Source organism: Durio zibethinus, chromosome 19 (assembly GCF_047325235.1).
Source record: "Durio zibethinus cultivar Kanyao isolate XHJ-2024 chromosome 19, ASM4732523v1, whole genome shotgun sequence".
In the NCBI taxonomy this organism is placed as follows: Eukaryota; Viridiplantae; Streptophyta; class Magnoliopsida; order Malvales; family Malvaceae; genus Durio; species Durio zibethinus.
In genome coordinates this window covers 3,044,237-3,060,306 of record NC_143180.1, presented here as the reverse complement: position 1 = coordinate 3,060,306, position 16,070 = coordinate 3,044,237, and the positions used below count along the sequence as shown (strand labels likewise).

Below are 16,070 nucleotides of genomic sequence, written 5' to 3'. Positions count from 1 at the left end.
AAGTATATGTTTTAAGTGCTCCTTTAATATCTAAAAATCTATTTCACTATTTCTTAGTGAATCTTTTTCGGATTAAAAAAAAATTTACTCACTACACCAACCACATGAGCAATGTTAGGCCATGTACAAACTATAAGATATTATCAAAAAATCAACTACAAAAGAATAAGAAATACTAGACATAGCTAGTTACTCTTTTTTAGTCATCAGACAAGATTTCTTACTCAGATGAAAATTATTTACAAGTGGACTACTAACTGATTTAGCATGTTGCATATTGAACTATTAATTACTCGTTCAACATATTTTTTCTGTGACAACTATAGGTTTTCACCTTTATTATCTCAAAAAATATTCATACCGAAAATCTGCTTTACTGGACCTAAATCCTTCATGTCAAAAAACTTAGACAGTTGTTCTTTCAACCTACGAATCATACCAACATATTGTCCCACAATTAACATATCATCAACATATAATAAGAGAATAATGAAGTTACCATAAAAAATTTTCTAACATACACAAAAGAATCTGCTGCTATTTTTTTATAGTTGTAGATCATCATGAAATAATCAAACTTTTTGTACCATTGTCTTGGAGCTTGTTTCAAGCCATATAAGCTTTTTTTTAGTTTACAAACTAAGTATTCTTTCCTTTTTTACTTCAAAACCCGCAGGTTGATCCATATAAATATTTTTCTGTAAATCACCATACAAGAATGCAGTCTTAACATCAGGTTATTCAAGCTCAAGATTCAAACTAGTTGCTAATCTCAGTACCACTCGAATTGAACTCCTCTTCACATCTAGAGAAATTATTTTATCAAAATTGATGCTGGATTTTTGAGAAAAACTTTTCACCATTAATCGAGCTTTGTACTTGACTAATTTGTCACCATTTTTTTCCAGCTTGAACACCCATTTATTCTTCAATTACTTTCTTTTTTTCAAAAGTTTAACAAGATCATTTGTACAATTTTTCACAATAACTCAATTTTTTCTTTCATTGCTTTTAACCAGTGTTCTCTATTTAAAGTAGTTTACGCATCTTGAAAGTTCTTTGGTTTCTTTTCATTAATAACTAAAATAAAATTTGAACTTGGATACCTTATGGATGCCAATGCTTTCTGGTATATCTTTTATACTGATACTCTACACTATCTAATGTTGAAAGTAGCTTTTCTTACTCAATATTTTTTGGTAGAGAAGATTGCTCCCTCTATTCAAAATTGATTGCATCTAGCTTATCACTAATTGTGGCTAGCTCATTTGTATCTTAAAGTTCTGTCTCTTGCTCATTTTCACCATTTATGGCTTTTTTCAATAGTACCCCTGTCAATGTTAAAACAACACATTTAATAGTAATCCATGTAATCTTCTTCTTTTCTTAAGGTTTGCTATAGTTTTTTTTTCATAGAAGACCACATCTTTGCTTCTAACTATTTTTCTCTTCACTAGATACTATACCATGTAACCAAATTTTTCATCACCATATCCTATAAATACACACTGTGTGGCTTTAATGTCAAGCTTTGATCTCTACTCTTTCGACACATGCATGAATGCTTTACACTTGAAAATTTTCAAATAAGAGTATGAAGCATCTTTTTCTATCCATACTTTTTTTGGAACATCAAAGTTCGAAGAAATAAATAGTGATCTTTTAAACAAATAACAAGATGTGTTGATTGTTTCACCATAGAATGGCTTTAGTAATTTTGTCATCCTCAATATACATCTGAATTTTTTTATAATGTATGGTTCATCCTTTTAGTTATACCATTATGTTGCAGTGTTTCAAGTTCTGTCATCTCATGCCCGATCCCATGCTTTAAGCAATATTTTTTAAAGTTTTTGGATATGTATTCTCTATTTTTATCAGTATGAATACACTTCAAGGGCAATCTTATTATTCTTTCTACCATTGCATGAAATTTTTTAAAATACTATAATACCTAATTTTTTTTCCACATATATACTTAAATCTTACATTAAGTATCATCAATAAAGTTAACAAAATACCTGTTACCACCCAATAACTTAACCTCAATGGGACCACATGTATCAGAATGAATTAATTCCAATATGTTTTCTTTTTTTTGAGAACTTTTATGAAAAGAAACTCTATGATGCTTGTTATGTAATCAATGATCACATGAATCGAGAGATATACCTTTAGTCAAAGAAATGAGAGATCTCTTATCAAAACCTATAACCCCTTCTTACTCATGTGTATCAGCCTTTTGTGCCACTTATTTACTGAAGCATCATCCTCAAAGGTATTTATTTGGTTGTTGTTCAATTATATCCATTATGCAACATAGTTTTTCTCTTACAAATACCATAGATCCTTTAAGAAGCTTCCACTACACATTTTTTTATCGACTCTTATATCCTTCCTAAGGACATTAATAGCAAGCAAGTTCATTTTTATATCCGAAATATGACACAATATCAGCTCGTACTAGTTTATACAATAATATCATCAATCCCAATAATTTGTGACGTATTTTTATTTCTCATCTTGGTGCAACTAAAGTCTCTTACTTTGTAAGTTGTAAACAACTCCCTCTTAGGAACATAATGATATGTCACTCATGTGTTAACTAACCACTCAATACTGAAATCACTAACATAATTACAATCACCATATGTACAAATTAAAATACCTGAATCACTATCTAAATTCACTACTGTAATATTGCCATCATCTGAACTCTTACCTTTTTCATCTTTTTGCTCTTGCTTCAAGATCTTGCAATATCACTTTATATGACCCGGTTTACCACAATGAAAGCATTTACTTTATCTCTAAACTTGAACCTATGTTTAAACTTACTATTGCCTTTTAAATTTTGACCTTTGTTGATGTTTCTACTCTTATTCTCTACGACAAAAGCTTGATTCTGAGGGTCTAAATCTTTTCATCTTACTTTTTCATTAAGCATATTATCCTTTACTATTTTCAATATTATATTGTAATCATGAGCTGAATTAAGAACAGTCACAAACTAGAGTATTCTAGCTATCTGGCAATAAATCCAAAAGAAATAACACCTTCATTTCATCATTTATCTTAAGCTTCATAGTAGTTATCCAATTAAATATATCTTGAAAATTATTCAAGTGTTTTGTAATCAATCGTCCACCCCTATACTATAAAGTTGCAAGTTTTTTAACAAGCATAACTTTATTCATGCCTATTTTCCTTTCATACAATGTTACCAATTTTTTTTTAAACGATTTGTGCATTTGTCTCTTACGCTACATGATGAAACATGTTAGTATCAACCCATTTTTTTATTATGGTCAGTGTATTTCTACCTAGCTTCTTTCAGCTTTCTTTCTTTGTATCTGTTGGTTTAGCTGAATCACCCAATACTAGCTCATACAAATCTTTGTAGTATAAATGATCCTCCATCATAAGCTTTCAAATTGAATAATTTGATGCTGTCAATTTTATCATGAAACCTGTATCACTCTTCATGATCTCAAATAAAATTTACTTCTATTCTGAGTTGCTTCTGTATTGATGTCTCAAAATAACCAATGCTTTAATACCACTTGTTCAGCTTGAAGTGACAAACACAAAAACACAGAAGCAATATATCATAATAAACCCACAGCAATAGGTAACAATCAATAATCTAAAACCCAAAAAAAAAAAATAAAGCACACTAAGATTTACATGAAAAACCTTCTAGTGTAGAGGAAAATAATCATGGATCACTAAAAAAATCTTCACTATCAAATAATGGATATACAAAGTTCTCTTATAGCTAAACTAGAACTATCTAACAACTAGAAAGACAATTGAAGAAATCTCACAAAATAGGTAACTCAACAAATACACCTTGAATTTGTTCTTGGAAAGTTTCAAATCTGATTTCTATCATTCATAATATAGAACACTGAATTGTAAACTTGCTGATAAAATTTTAGCTCAATCAGACCACAGATTGACTTCTGTTCGACTAACTCTCCTTTCTCTCTTGTCTTTTTATCTTTTCTGGCTTATTTTCTTTCTCTTTCTCTCAATTTTTGGCGCCACACAATTCTCGCCAAAAAAAAAAAAAAAAAAAACACAGCCTCCACTTTTATTTGTAGGGCTTTGTTTTGTGGTCAAAGGCAAAAGGCTTTAGGCTTTTTAATTGGCTAAACAATGGAACTGGACCTCACATTCCTAACAGTTCTTTCTTAAAAATTATTTAATAAAAATTTTAATAAAAAATCAAAATCGATAAATTGATAGAGTTCGATGTAAATATAAAAAATATGTAAAAAAAATTATTAAAAATATTGTTTATAATTCAAATTTGATCGATATCTATTTAACAGTAAAAATTATGTCAACATTTTTACTGAAATATATATCAAATTTTTTTCAAACTTTGTACACTTGATCTATGTAATGATATCTTTCAATCTATCGATTTTGATTTTTTATCTTAGTTTTCATTTAATCATTTCTAATAGAGAACTTCATGAACTTCACCTAAAAAACTTTATCTAAGTCTTTCCCCTTTCAATGTATAGATTATATACATTGTTAGTGAATTAAATGATATCACTTCATTAATAAAGTGAATCGGATAATGCTATTTTCATTAATAAATAAATTTTTTAAAAATATTAATTTTTGTATATTTATTTTAAAGGTTGATATTTACTCATTGATGTCATCATCTGATTCACTAATAATGTATAAAATTTATAAACTGATAATGCATCAAATATAAGGGTTTTTTTTTTTATTAGTTAGCAAACTAAAGCAATCTGCTCACAATTATGTACATGACTTAAACAAACTAATTTTTTGAGAATTTAGGTCTACCTCTCTCATATATGAACTTAAAAAAAGGTTAAATTAATTATGGATTAAATAACTTACTATGTAAGAAGTTGATATTCCGTTGAAGGAGTTGCCTGCAATGATATAGTAAAGCACTTAGAGAAACAATTAAGTTGATGCAAATTAATTTCATTATTAAATTACCTTTGCCACTGCTTTATAGAATTTGATATATAATATTTTATAAAAAATAATCAAAAATTAAATGATTAAATGAGTTAGATAAATATAATTTTATTAAAATAAAAATTAAATAATTTATATTTTAAAATAAAAAATATTTATTCCCTTGGAGCACACTAGTTTACATTATTTTTGACATACTATTTACATTTTACATCCAAGTACAAAAGGTTATATAGGCTACAAGGTAAGTCAATGGTGGTATTTTGGTTAGATAGTTTTTGTTAGATCAAATAATTTGAAATACGATATAATGACACGATATAAAAATAATATAAATATAAGACATAAAGATAACATGATTTAAAATTTAAAAAAATTATAAATAAATTTAATAAAATCAAAAAATTATATTTTATATTTTCATATCGACGCAAATTATGAGATGAAATTTTCATATAAAATACGATACAAATAAAATATTTTACATGATATGATGACACAAATTATCAAATTTAATTTTTTTTCATCCAAATTAAAATGGGAATTCTAGATGTCAAAGATGGAAACTCAAATTCTAACCGCAGAGAAATTCATATTTTACACATTCTATTACTGTTATTTGCTATTTTTTTTTTCTCGTTGTTAAAGTTATATATGGCTTTTTTTTATTTAAAAAAAAAATCGAACGTTACATTTTTAGTAAGAAAATATGCACCAATTGAACCAAACAATCAGCGCATGTAAAGCTAATATTTTAGTTGGGATAATGTCCCAAAAGCCCCTAAATTATTATAAATTTTTTAATGTGATACTTAAACAAAAAAAAAATGTAATTAAGTACTTAAACTTCTATTTTGTCTATCTTGTAGCCTAAGATACGAGAAAAGGTTAGACTGGTTTAAATTTTAATTTTAGATTTATTAGATGTTACATATTAAGAATTGTTGTATGAATCAAGAGATATAAATTATGGATTCAAACATTTTCTTTTGATAAAAATAGAAACATTATGTAGAATAATGCATATATACCTCAAAATAAATTTTCATTAATGCAATTTTCACCATTATATTTCCAATTCTATGATATTTGGCCTGTTCATATTTCACTGATAAACACCAAGATGCAAAGCGCATGTGCAAAGAAAAAACAGAACATGTAAGTTCATGTCTGTTTAATATTCTTTACCGGAGAGATTCTAAAGCATGACTAAAGAAAAAGATTGTACAATCGACATATATTCTTTGTTTACCATAACTTTTGCACTTTTTATTTTATTGTGTTTTCTCCTTCATTCCTTTGAACCAGATAGACTTTATCAGTACAGATTATTACTAGATATGAAGCCCAACATAAAGTAGTTTCTGTTCAACAAGAAAGTAGTTCATAAATATTCCCCAATGCACATGAGAAAAAGTTCGGGTTCCCATTACGGTTGGCCCTTTATTGTGTAATGCTTGTGAAATTGACCTTCCTTCGTTAGTGGCATTACTTGTTTTGGTTGGTTTCAAGCTAACTTTTGAGGTAGATGAACTATTGTTATCTCCTCGCCAAACACCCCTGGGTGAACTCGTAAAAAAACATGTTTTGTATTTGATGTATTAATACGAATTCTGATATAATAATTTTTTTATATATGTTAAATATGAAATAAATAAATACAGATATACGAATTACTAGATCTAAAGTGTTACGGTGTGGATTGGTAATTGGTTTAGCTTTCTTGCAAATGATGGCTTTAAGTTCATCATCTCCATCACAAAATCAACTTGCCTAGCACAGGCTGCTACATGCAATGGGGTATCAACAAAAGGAACCTGATCAATATGCTCTAAAACATATGGATCTTCCTGGATTAATTCATACAAAACGTTAATATTTCCTGTTCGTGCAGCCTCTATCATCCTCCAATCCATAACAATGGGGATAATAAATTATGCAGCAAAATTTCAGGCTACTGAAAACTAAAAATATTTGCTAGAAAAGACCAGAGCAGTTGAAAGAATAATAAAGAAACATAGGATAATATAAAAAAAGGAAATGTGAACCTATATATAATTAGAGATCTTTTTTCTTCGCTTTTTTTTTTTTTTATTAGTTAGCAAACCACAGCAATCCACTCACAATTTTGTACATAACTCAAGCAATCTAATTGTTAGAGAATTTAGGTCTAACTCTTTCATAGATGTACTTAAAAAAAAGGTTAAATTAATTATGGATTAAAGCACTTACTATGTAAGAAGTTGAAAATATGCACCAATTGAACCAAATAATCAGCGCATATAAAGCTAATATTTTAGTTGGGATAATGTCCCAAAAGCCCCTAAATTATTATAAACTTTTTAATGTGATACTTAAATTAAAAAAAATTATAATTAACTATTTAAACTTTTATTTTGTCTATCACATAGCGTAAGATACGAAAAAAGGTTAAAATTGTTAAAATTTTAATTTTAAATTTATTAGATGTTATCTATTGAGAATTATTGCATGAACCAACAAATATAGGTTACTGATTCAAACATTTTCTTTTGATAAAAATAAAAGCATTATGTAGAATAAAGCCTATATACCACAAAATAAATTTTCATTAATGCAATTTTCACCATTATATTTTCAATTGTATGATATTTGGCCTATTCATGTTTCATTGATGCAGACCAAGATGCTAAGCGTATGTGCAAAGAAAAAATAAATCATGTAGGGACATGTCTGTTTAACATTATTCTTTACTGGAAAGCTTCTAAAGCCTGGCTAAAGAAAAAGATTATTTGTTTACCATAGCTTTTGCACTTTTATTTTATTGTCTTTTGCACTTCATTGCATTGAACCAGATAGACTTTATCAATACAAATCATACCTAAATATGAAGCCCAACATAAAGCAGTTTGAGTTCAACAAGACAGTAGTTCATAAATATTCCCCAATATTGAACCCTTTTTGTTAACAAATGGACATATGCTACATGAGAAAAAGTTCCGGTTCCCATTACTGTTGGCCCTTTATCGTGTAATGCTTGTGAAATTGACCTTCCTTCATTAGTGACATTAATAGTTTTGGTTGGCTTCAAGCTAGCATTTGAGGTAGATGAACTAGTGTAATCTCCTTGCCAGACACCTCCAGGAGGACTCAATGAATCTTGGTAAGTGGCTGATATGATTAGCATGTCAATTTTAAAAACGACAACATAATACAATCTAAAATAATAAGAAAACAAAATTATTTAAAATTTTAATAAAAATTGTTTATAAATTTAATAAAAATAATATTTGATATATTAATACGAATTGTAATATAATAAAATTTTATATATATATTAATATAAAATAAATAAATATGAAAATACGACTCGTTAAATTTAAAGTGTTGTGGTGTGGATTGGCATACTCTTCCATGCATCGAGCTAAACATGTTGCTAATTTTGTGAACAATGACTTCTTCGATCTATAGTACTCGCTGTTGGATGAAAAGTAAAAACATATTTACTTGCCTTTGGTTTACATATAGTAAGATATCCGAGATTGTGAAACCTTTGTAATTCAATGTTAGAGAACAAAATGTTACTATATTTTATAATTAAAAAAAAAAGAAATTATTTCATCTTTTATTAGTGAAATTTTTAAATTTCATAAGCGAGATTAATAAAATATTATTATATGATTTGGAGATATAAAATTATAATGACAGTGAATTAAATATTAACCCTTAATAAAATATCATTTTATGATTAATAATTTAGTTAGATGTTAACAAAATATTATTATATTTTACAAATTTTTATGATTAAACAACATTAAAATTATTAAGTTTTGTAACTATTACTCCGATATGATTATTAATTTTAGCACTTGAATAAAATAATATTTGATTTTTATTAATAATAAATATATTAATTTTTAATTTTAAAAATTAATAATTATTAATCAAATAAGATGATTACTATAATAATAAGATCATCTTTATATTATAATAATGAGAAACTGACTTTGATGCATCACAAGAGCGATGAGAAATTGAAGAAAGATTTGACAATTCATCTCAAAGAGATTTCAATTTGCTGGCAATATCGCGGTTCAATTCAAAAATTATAGGAGCATTCCGCCGTTTGAAACGTTCCTTAAGATCCTTCCATATTTCATAGGCTGAACATCCATGAAGAATGCTACTAGCAATATCGGCCAAAGAAAAGATTGGAAGATGTGGCCGGCGGCGGCCAGATCTGGCAGTAGCCGATGCTCACAATCAAGAAGTAAGTTTTTTTTTTTCCCAATTTGATGATGAAAGTTTGAACTACTGATTTCAAACATTGAATATCTTAAAGGAGTCTATGACAGTGAGCAATCTGTCTTTCATCTTGCTCCACCTTCTCTCATTCGCCCCAGTTGTCAAAGTGTAGAATTTACCTGATGAGACAACACAACATGACATCACAATGTTATATATGCAACTGATTGATTATTTTGAGATTAAAAAATAATAATAATAATAAGAAAAATATGTTCTAGGAAAATGATGGAATGAACAAATGCATGAACAGGTGCACAAAGATTAACACCCAATTCACTCTGCTGGGTTCCAATTTATAGATCATCAGCTCGGGTATCTGACGATCTCAGGATACAAATTCCAGTAGGGTTCTAGACCACTAAGCATCGAAGACTTATCATGGTAGGAGAGGCTCTGATATCATGTTAAACTTTCAAAGTAAAATCAATTAGCAATAAACGGAGAGATTCAATTTGAACAAAAGATCATATGCAACTTAAGACTTAATAGACGTGAGATAACACCACTTAACAATGTCTATGCTTTTTTGTCTTCCTCGCTCATCATGTTTTCGGTAAAAGAAACAATAAGAACTTAACTGAAAACCTTTTTGTTGACACTATGCATAAACAACATAGAACAATTGAAAATACTAGTGCAATTAATCTCACTGAATATTTAAAGCAATTTGCTGCACAACCGAACAAATTACTTTGAAACAGTAGGTAAAATGCTTAAGCTATTCATATATAGCATTATGAATTACTTTCATTCTGTTGCCAATTAAAACGTAAGACACCATACTGATGCAATAAAAAAAGTGTATTACCATGCACAACATATGCATATGTTAGGAATTAGTTTCATACCATTTCCAATAGAAACAGCAGTAAGAGCATGTCGAGTGTAGTTTGGAGCCAGGGTAAGAAACTCAAATGTATAATAAACTTTTCCATCTACATCATGCTGCAAGATAAATAAAAAAGACAACAAATCAGTCAATAATGTTTTGGACAAGTTTATAATACGGTCCATGACATTACCCTATACATAGTAGCTTCAGGGCCAGGTAAATGGACTGTATTTCGTCATAGAATAATCTGAAGGATTATTTTCTACTTCAGGCTATATTCAGATAACAAGACTTGACAAAATTCTTATTACATCAATGGCAGTGATCAGTTCTAATTGAACTTTTAAGTGAATTAGGAGGAGTTTCTTTTTGTTCCAAATGCTCTTTTGAAGTAGTAGAGAATGCTAAGGTGGAGAGGAAACATAGAGGTACTGGGGATCCTGAAACCATTTGGGTCAGAATGGAATTTACAATACTTCCGTCCACGAGAATATCATGCAAGGAAGTACAGAAGAAGAGCAGATCCATGAGATTGTCATATCGATTTTATGCAGTTCTGAGTGACAGCTTCACAGGAAAGCCAAAAATTATTGACTCAGCTTGGCACACTAGTGAACATAGAAGACAGCCTTAACAAGTGAAAACCCCATAATAGAACATTGCCACTTGTATGCCAACATATGACAATGATAGAGGAAATGCAACTATAAAAGGTAAAGGTAATGAAACCAAACCAGGTTGCATAGGAAAGGAACTATATATGAAAAGCAAGATTAGCCAAATATTTGCAGGGTAAGAAATCCAGCTTTGCAGCAAACAAGCAATGTTAAAAACACACCTCTGCTGCCTCGATTAGCTTTGTTTTCTGAGTTGGAGGAGCCAAAACTTTCTTGATTAGAGTTTCAGCTACCTGTGTGAAGTTATAATGAGAACCATACCCTGCTTATAAATATGATGGTAATATAATGGTAATAGAGAATTCATGGCAAACCTCTTGTGGAGAACCGAAGTCTCGAATGTCTTGTTTGTTGGTTGGTATCATATTCACGCTGACACTTTCTAATGGCTCAATAACATCTTTGAATACCTTGTCTTGACCTTCAATAACTACTTCCTGCCAACTTGCAAGGGTGACTAATCATTGTCAATTCTGGTTTCCAACAAATTAAATATAAGAAAATTACGTGCACAAGATTTAAACAAGGATTAGGGAATAAAACGCTAAAGCAGCAGCAACAATACAGTACCTGCCAGCCAAATGGATAAAGAAATGAGTACCCATCTTTCTTGTCTGTGACTGGGAGAAATCCCTTTTTAGTTTCTGCAGCAACTGAACCATATCAAAGGTGTCCTCTTAGGATATCAGAAAATATTATTCAATGAAGCAATGCATAGCATAATAGCAGATGGAATTGATTATAATGCTTAAAGAGAAGAAGGAAACAACAAGATATGGACAATGAGCTATACATATGAAAAAAAGAATGTAACTTTTTTTGGTACATAGAGGCCGCAGCCCGGGGATAGTGAAAAGTATCGCAGGTGTTGGGATTCGAATCCCAAACCTACTCGATTCCACCTCTTAAAGGTAGCTGCATTAACCAATTGGGTTAAGCCCTCGGTTCAAAAAAATGAAAATACTTACATGTAATAGAAGTTCGGTCAACAATTGAAACCAAAGGAGCAGTGATGCCAGCAGCAATCATTTGGCGTCTCCCACAACTATCTGCAAAATGAAGAATAAAAGAACTTTACAATATAGGCTACTTCCAATCTTCTTATATATCTTGCTGCTGGCTATTTAATCAAAATAATTTGATTAATGTTGGTGTGAACCAGGACAATTATTTATTGGTCAGACTCTAAAGAATCGAAAACTATTCGAACTAGTACATGAACAAATGACTAGAAAATTAGTCTGTATTCCAACAACTAAGGCATTTAAATGGTTGCACTAAGCACCAATGCCCAACATTCTAATACAGAATGACATAGTCATCACTCTGACATTCAGCATAAAATAAATTTCTCAAGAACAGAATCTTCCACAATTTCTGAATGAAATACTTTCAAAGATTGAACAGAATGCCATCAGTCCTTAGCTCAATTGACCATTCTGACAGTGGCATTTGCCAGCTGATATTAGTAAATTCTTCCATTTCTCATCACCAAAATTTTCCTAGAAAATGTCAAAATTTTCCCGATTTCTTAATCACTTGCACCTGTCAAGCTACATTCAAATGGTATATCCCCTAAATAGTTTCAGCTTCTTGCATTAACAGTGAATTATTAAACCAACAAAATTCAAAACAAACAAAACTCACCTTGAAAGTGAGAAGAGCTGGAAGAAGCAGCAGCTGATGATGACTGCTCAGCCTTTACACGAACAGAAACACCTCTTTTGCAGCAAAGAAATGCAGTATGATGATGCTTCTGCAATCCTTTCTATATAACCAAAAAAAAAAAAGCCTCACCATTCTCTTCATATCCAATTAAAAAACAAAGAAAAAAAAAGACCCAATGCAGAAAACAAACATATTAATATGTTAATGAAAAGAAACCTGAGGAAAAGCATTAAGGAACAATGTATGATGAAGAGAAGGCAGTGAATTCTGCAAAGCTGCCATTGTTTAATTTTGTGTTTCAGTTCATGAACTACTAAAAGGGAAAAACAAAAACAAAAAAAGCTGAAAAAGAGAAAACAAGAAGCAAAAAATGAGTAGAATTATTGTTTGGTGCTTTTGTGGTTAAGAGCTCATCCATGAAATTATCAGTTTATCCATTGAGACACTGTGCAAGTGGATTTGCAAGCATTTCAGACAACGTCACACGTTTAAAGGCTTTTATGTGGTAGGCTTGTCGTGGGTTTGGACCCACCTTTTTCTTAGGTTGTGTTTCTTTATTAGGGGAAGAAAATAAAGAAAATAAAATAAAGTTTAGTTTACTCGAGATTAGAGCAGTTTAAAAATCGAGTTAACCATCTAAATTTGAAGACTCCTCCAAAATTTAAAAAAATTTAAATAAAAAATTAAAATTAATTTAAAATTTTAAAATATAATTTTTAAGTACATTTAAATTTTAAGTTGAACCTAAAATAAAAAATTTAAAATTTAAATTCAATCCAACTTAAATTTATACAATATCTATGAATTTTTTATTTTATATATATATAAATTATATATAAATTAATTTACATATATATAAATTAAAAATATATATTATATTAAATTAAATTTTTATTTTTATTTTATGTATAATATATATTTTGAATTTTTATGTATGAATTAAATATAATATTTTTAAACTTAATTTATCATTTTTTATTTTTTATGATATAAATTAAATTTCATGAGTAGTTTAGAATTTATTTTTTAAATTTAAGTTGAGTTTGAAAAATTTTTAAGATTCTAAATTTTTGATCAAATCAAATTTAAATAAATATATAAATTATTAATATCAAATATGAATTTGACTCTAATTTAATCTGATCCTATTTATGAACATCTGATCTGGAGACTCTATTTGAAACAAATTTCAGTACTACAAATTATAAAATTGTCATTCACCACAAGTTTTGGAATCAAAATTTACCCTTTTTTTTTTTTTTTCCAAAAGTAATGTTTTGTTTTCATTTAGATGAATTCATTCAAGTTTGACCAACTTTGGTAATGGGTTTTGAAGTCAACCAAGCAAATTTGTTGGAATTAGTTGATCCATTTTATCTAACCACTCTTTGTATAATAATACAAATTCAATGGAGGTTATTGCTTTCTAGATTTTCCTTGTTATCATACACACCAGACGATTGTCTTTTTTTCAACGTTTGAAATCAGCACTCTCTCTCTCTCTCTCTCTCTCTCTCTCTCTCTCTCTCTCTCTCTCTCTCTCTCTCTCTCTCTCTCCCTTTGAATTTACGCTATGATAATGAATGTTTTGATCAAAATCTACCTTCTAAACGATTTCATTTTGATTTTTCATCCATGTTCTAATGGAATAATTCAAAGATTAGATACCTAGATGAAATTTTCCTGTGATATAATGGGTTAAAAAAAAAATTACAGATACTCCTAGATAAATTTCCTACTGTCATTTTGTAGGATTTAAATTTTCAATTTTGAGCCTATAATTAATGCAAAAAGCCACCAAACTTGAAGGTCCTATCTTTATATTTCTCTTGTTTTGAATGAACTTCAACTTCAAATCTTGTCATGAATGTTAAATTATGAGTGTAAGTAATATATTAGTGTTCATAAATTATTTAGGTTCAAAAAAATTTCAAATTTTATTTTATCATTGTTAAATTGAATTCAAGTTTGAATATCTCAATTTATCAAACGCATCAAATTCGAATATTTTAAATTTTGACTCAAACATCTCAAAATCTAATTAGATGTTAATATTTTAATATATATTTTATTATTTTAATTAAAAATTATTATTTTACTCGTATATACATATATATATATTAATTCGAGTTCAAATCTAAATAATCAAGCTTGAAATTAATTATGATAATCAAGCTCAATTTTTATTCAATAAATAAAATTAATCGAAAGAGTTCAAATAATTAATTTTTATCTCAAGTAAAGCTTGGATTTAAAAATTAAAATTTAATTAAATTCAAATGAATTTCGATTAATGAATTTTGAGTCAAGTTCAAATTTCTCATTATATTGTATCAATTCAATCAAATTGGATTACACACTTATGCTTAACTACTTCACCATATTTGAGTACAATAATTCAAGAAAGTCTACAACCATCTAAAAGGAAACATCTCTGTCTTGCATTTCTCAAACATGGAATTATATCTACATAATTAATGGAGACATAAAAAAAAATTATATTTCTCTGTCTTGCATTTCTCATACATGGATCTCAATGTTTTCAATAGATTATAGATTTTGACACATTCATAAATTCTGTTTAGATATATTTTACCTATGAAAAGCTTTGTGTATGTATAATTTTGATCAATCTTAATCAAAATAATTAGTTTTAAGTTCTTAAAGATACACATTGATAATTAGAAATAAAGATTTTATTATGAAAATTCAATGTTCAAATTCAAAAATGCCATATGAGGTGTAAATGAATAGATTTTTTTATAAATATTTTGTCAATATATTTATTTTATATTCATTTATTGAGTTTAATAAACGATTATAAACAACATTTTAAAAATTGTTAATTAAATAAACAGATCATGAATATAACAAAATTCGTTCATATTTGATTTATTTTATATTTAAGACTGTAAACAAAAAAACTATTTCAATAAACATTTTATGAATAGTTTTAATTTTTGTTTGTTTATGTTCATTTATTAAGTTTAAAAAAAATCATGAATAAAATCTTAAAATTCATTAATTAAATAAAAATAATAATAAAATTTATTCACATTCGATTTATTTACATTCTTATTACTATATATAAAATAAGATTGAATTAGTACTTATTTGGAAGGATGATTATTGCAACAAGTTTTCTATTTCAAAACAAGCATTTAGGATATCTTTTGTTGTATGTCTTAATTTTTTTTAATACAATGTGTCTTTAGATTTTGTTTAAATTTGATCTCTGCGATCTTAATGTTTTACTTCCCCTTATTAATTGGATGCATTCGTAATGGTTTTTTTTTTTTTTTTGAACTTATTATTAAATTTTTTTATAATAAAAAGGAATAATATCTAAAAGATCAAAATATGCCATGAGTCTTTATATTTTTCGACTTTTAAGAATTTAATATTTATAATATTATTTAAAAAAATTTAATTTTTATAGTATTACTTTTTAAGAATTTTAATTTAATCATTAACAATACCTTAAAACTAAATTTTAAAAAAATATTACGGGAACTAAATTTTTAAAAAATAATATTATAAAGACTAAATTTTTTAAATAATATTAATAGAATTAAATTCTTTAAAATTAAAGAGTACAAAAACTTATAACACATTTTAACTAATCTAAA

General features: G+C 28.0%; 1 protein-coding gene across 1 annotated transcript; it reads right to left on the bottom strand.

Annotated features, from left to right (window-relative positions):
• Positions 1-9,001: 9,001 nt before the first annotated feature.
• Positions 9,002-12,898, bottom strand: LOC111309815 (psbP-like protein 1, chloroplastic). Its single transcript, XM_022908816.2, has 8 exons — positions 12,658-12,898; positions 12,421-12,541; positions 11,742-11,822; positions 11,344-11,426; positions 11,088-11,210; positions 10,935-11,006; positions 10,113-10,209; positions 9,002-9,380 (listed from the first exon to the last, which is right to left on the bottom strand). The coding sequence occupies exons 1-8, from the start codon at positions 12,721-12,723 to the stop codon at positions 9,277-9,279; spliced, it is 747 nt and encodes a 248-aa protein (XP_022764551.1). The 5' UTR covers positions 12,724-12,898; the 3' UTR covers positions 9,002-9,276.
• Positions 12,899-16,070: the final 3,172 nt, after the last annotated feature.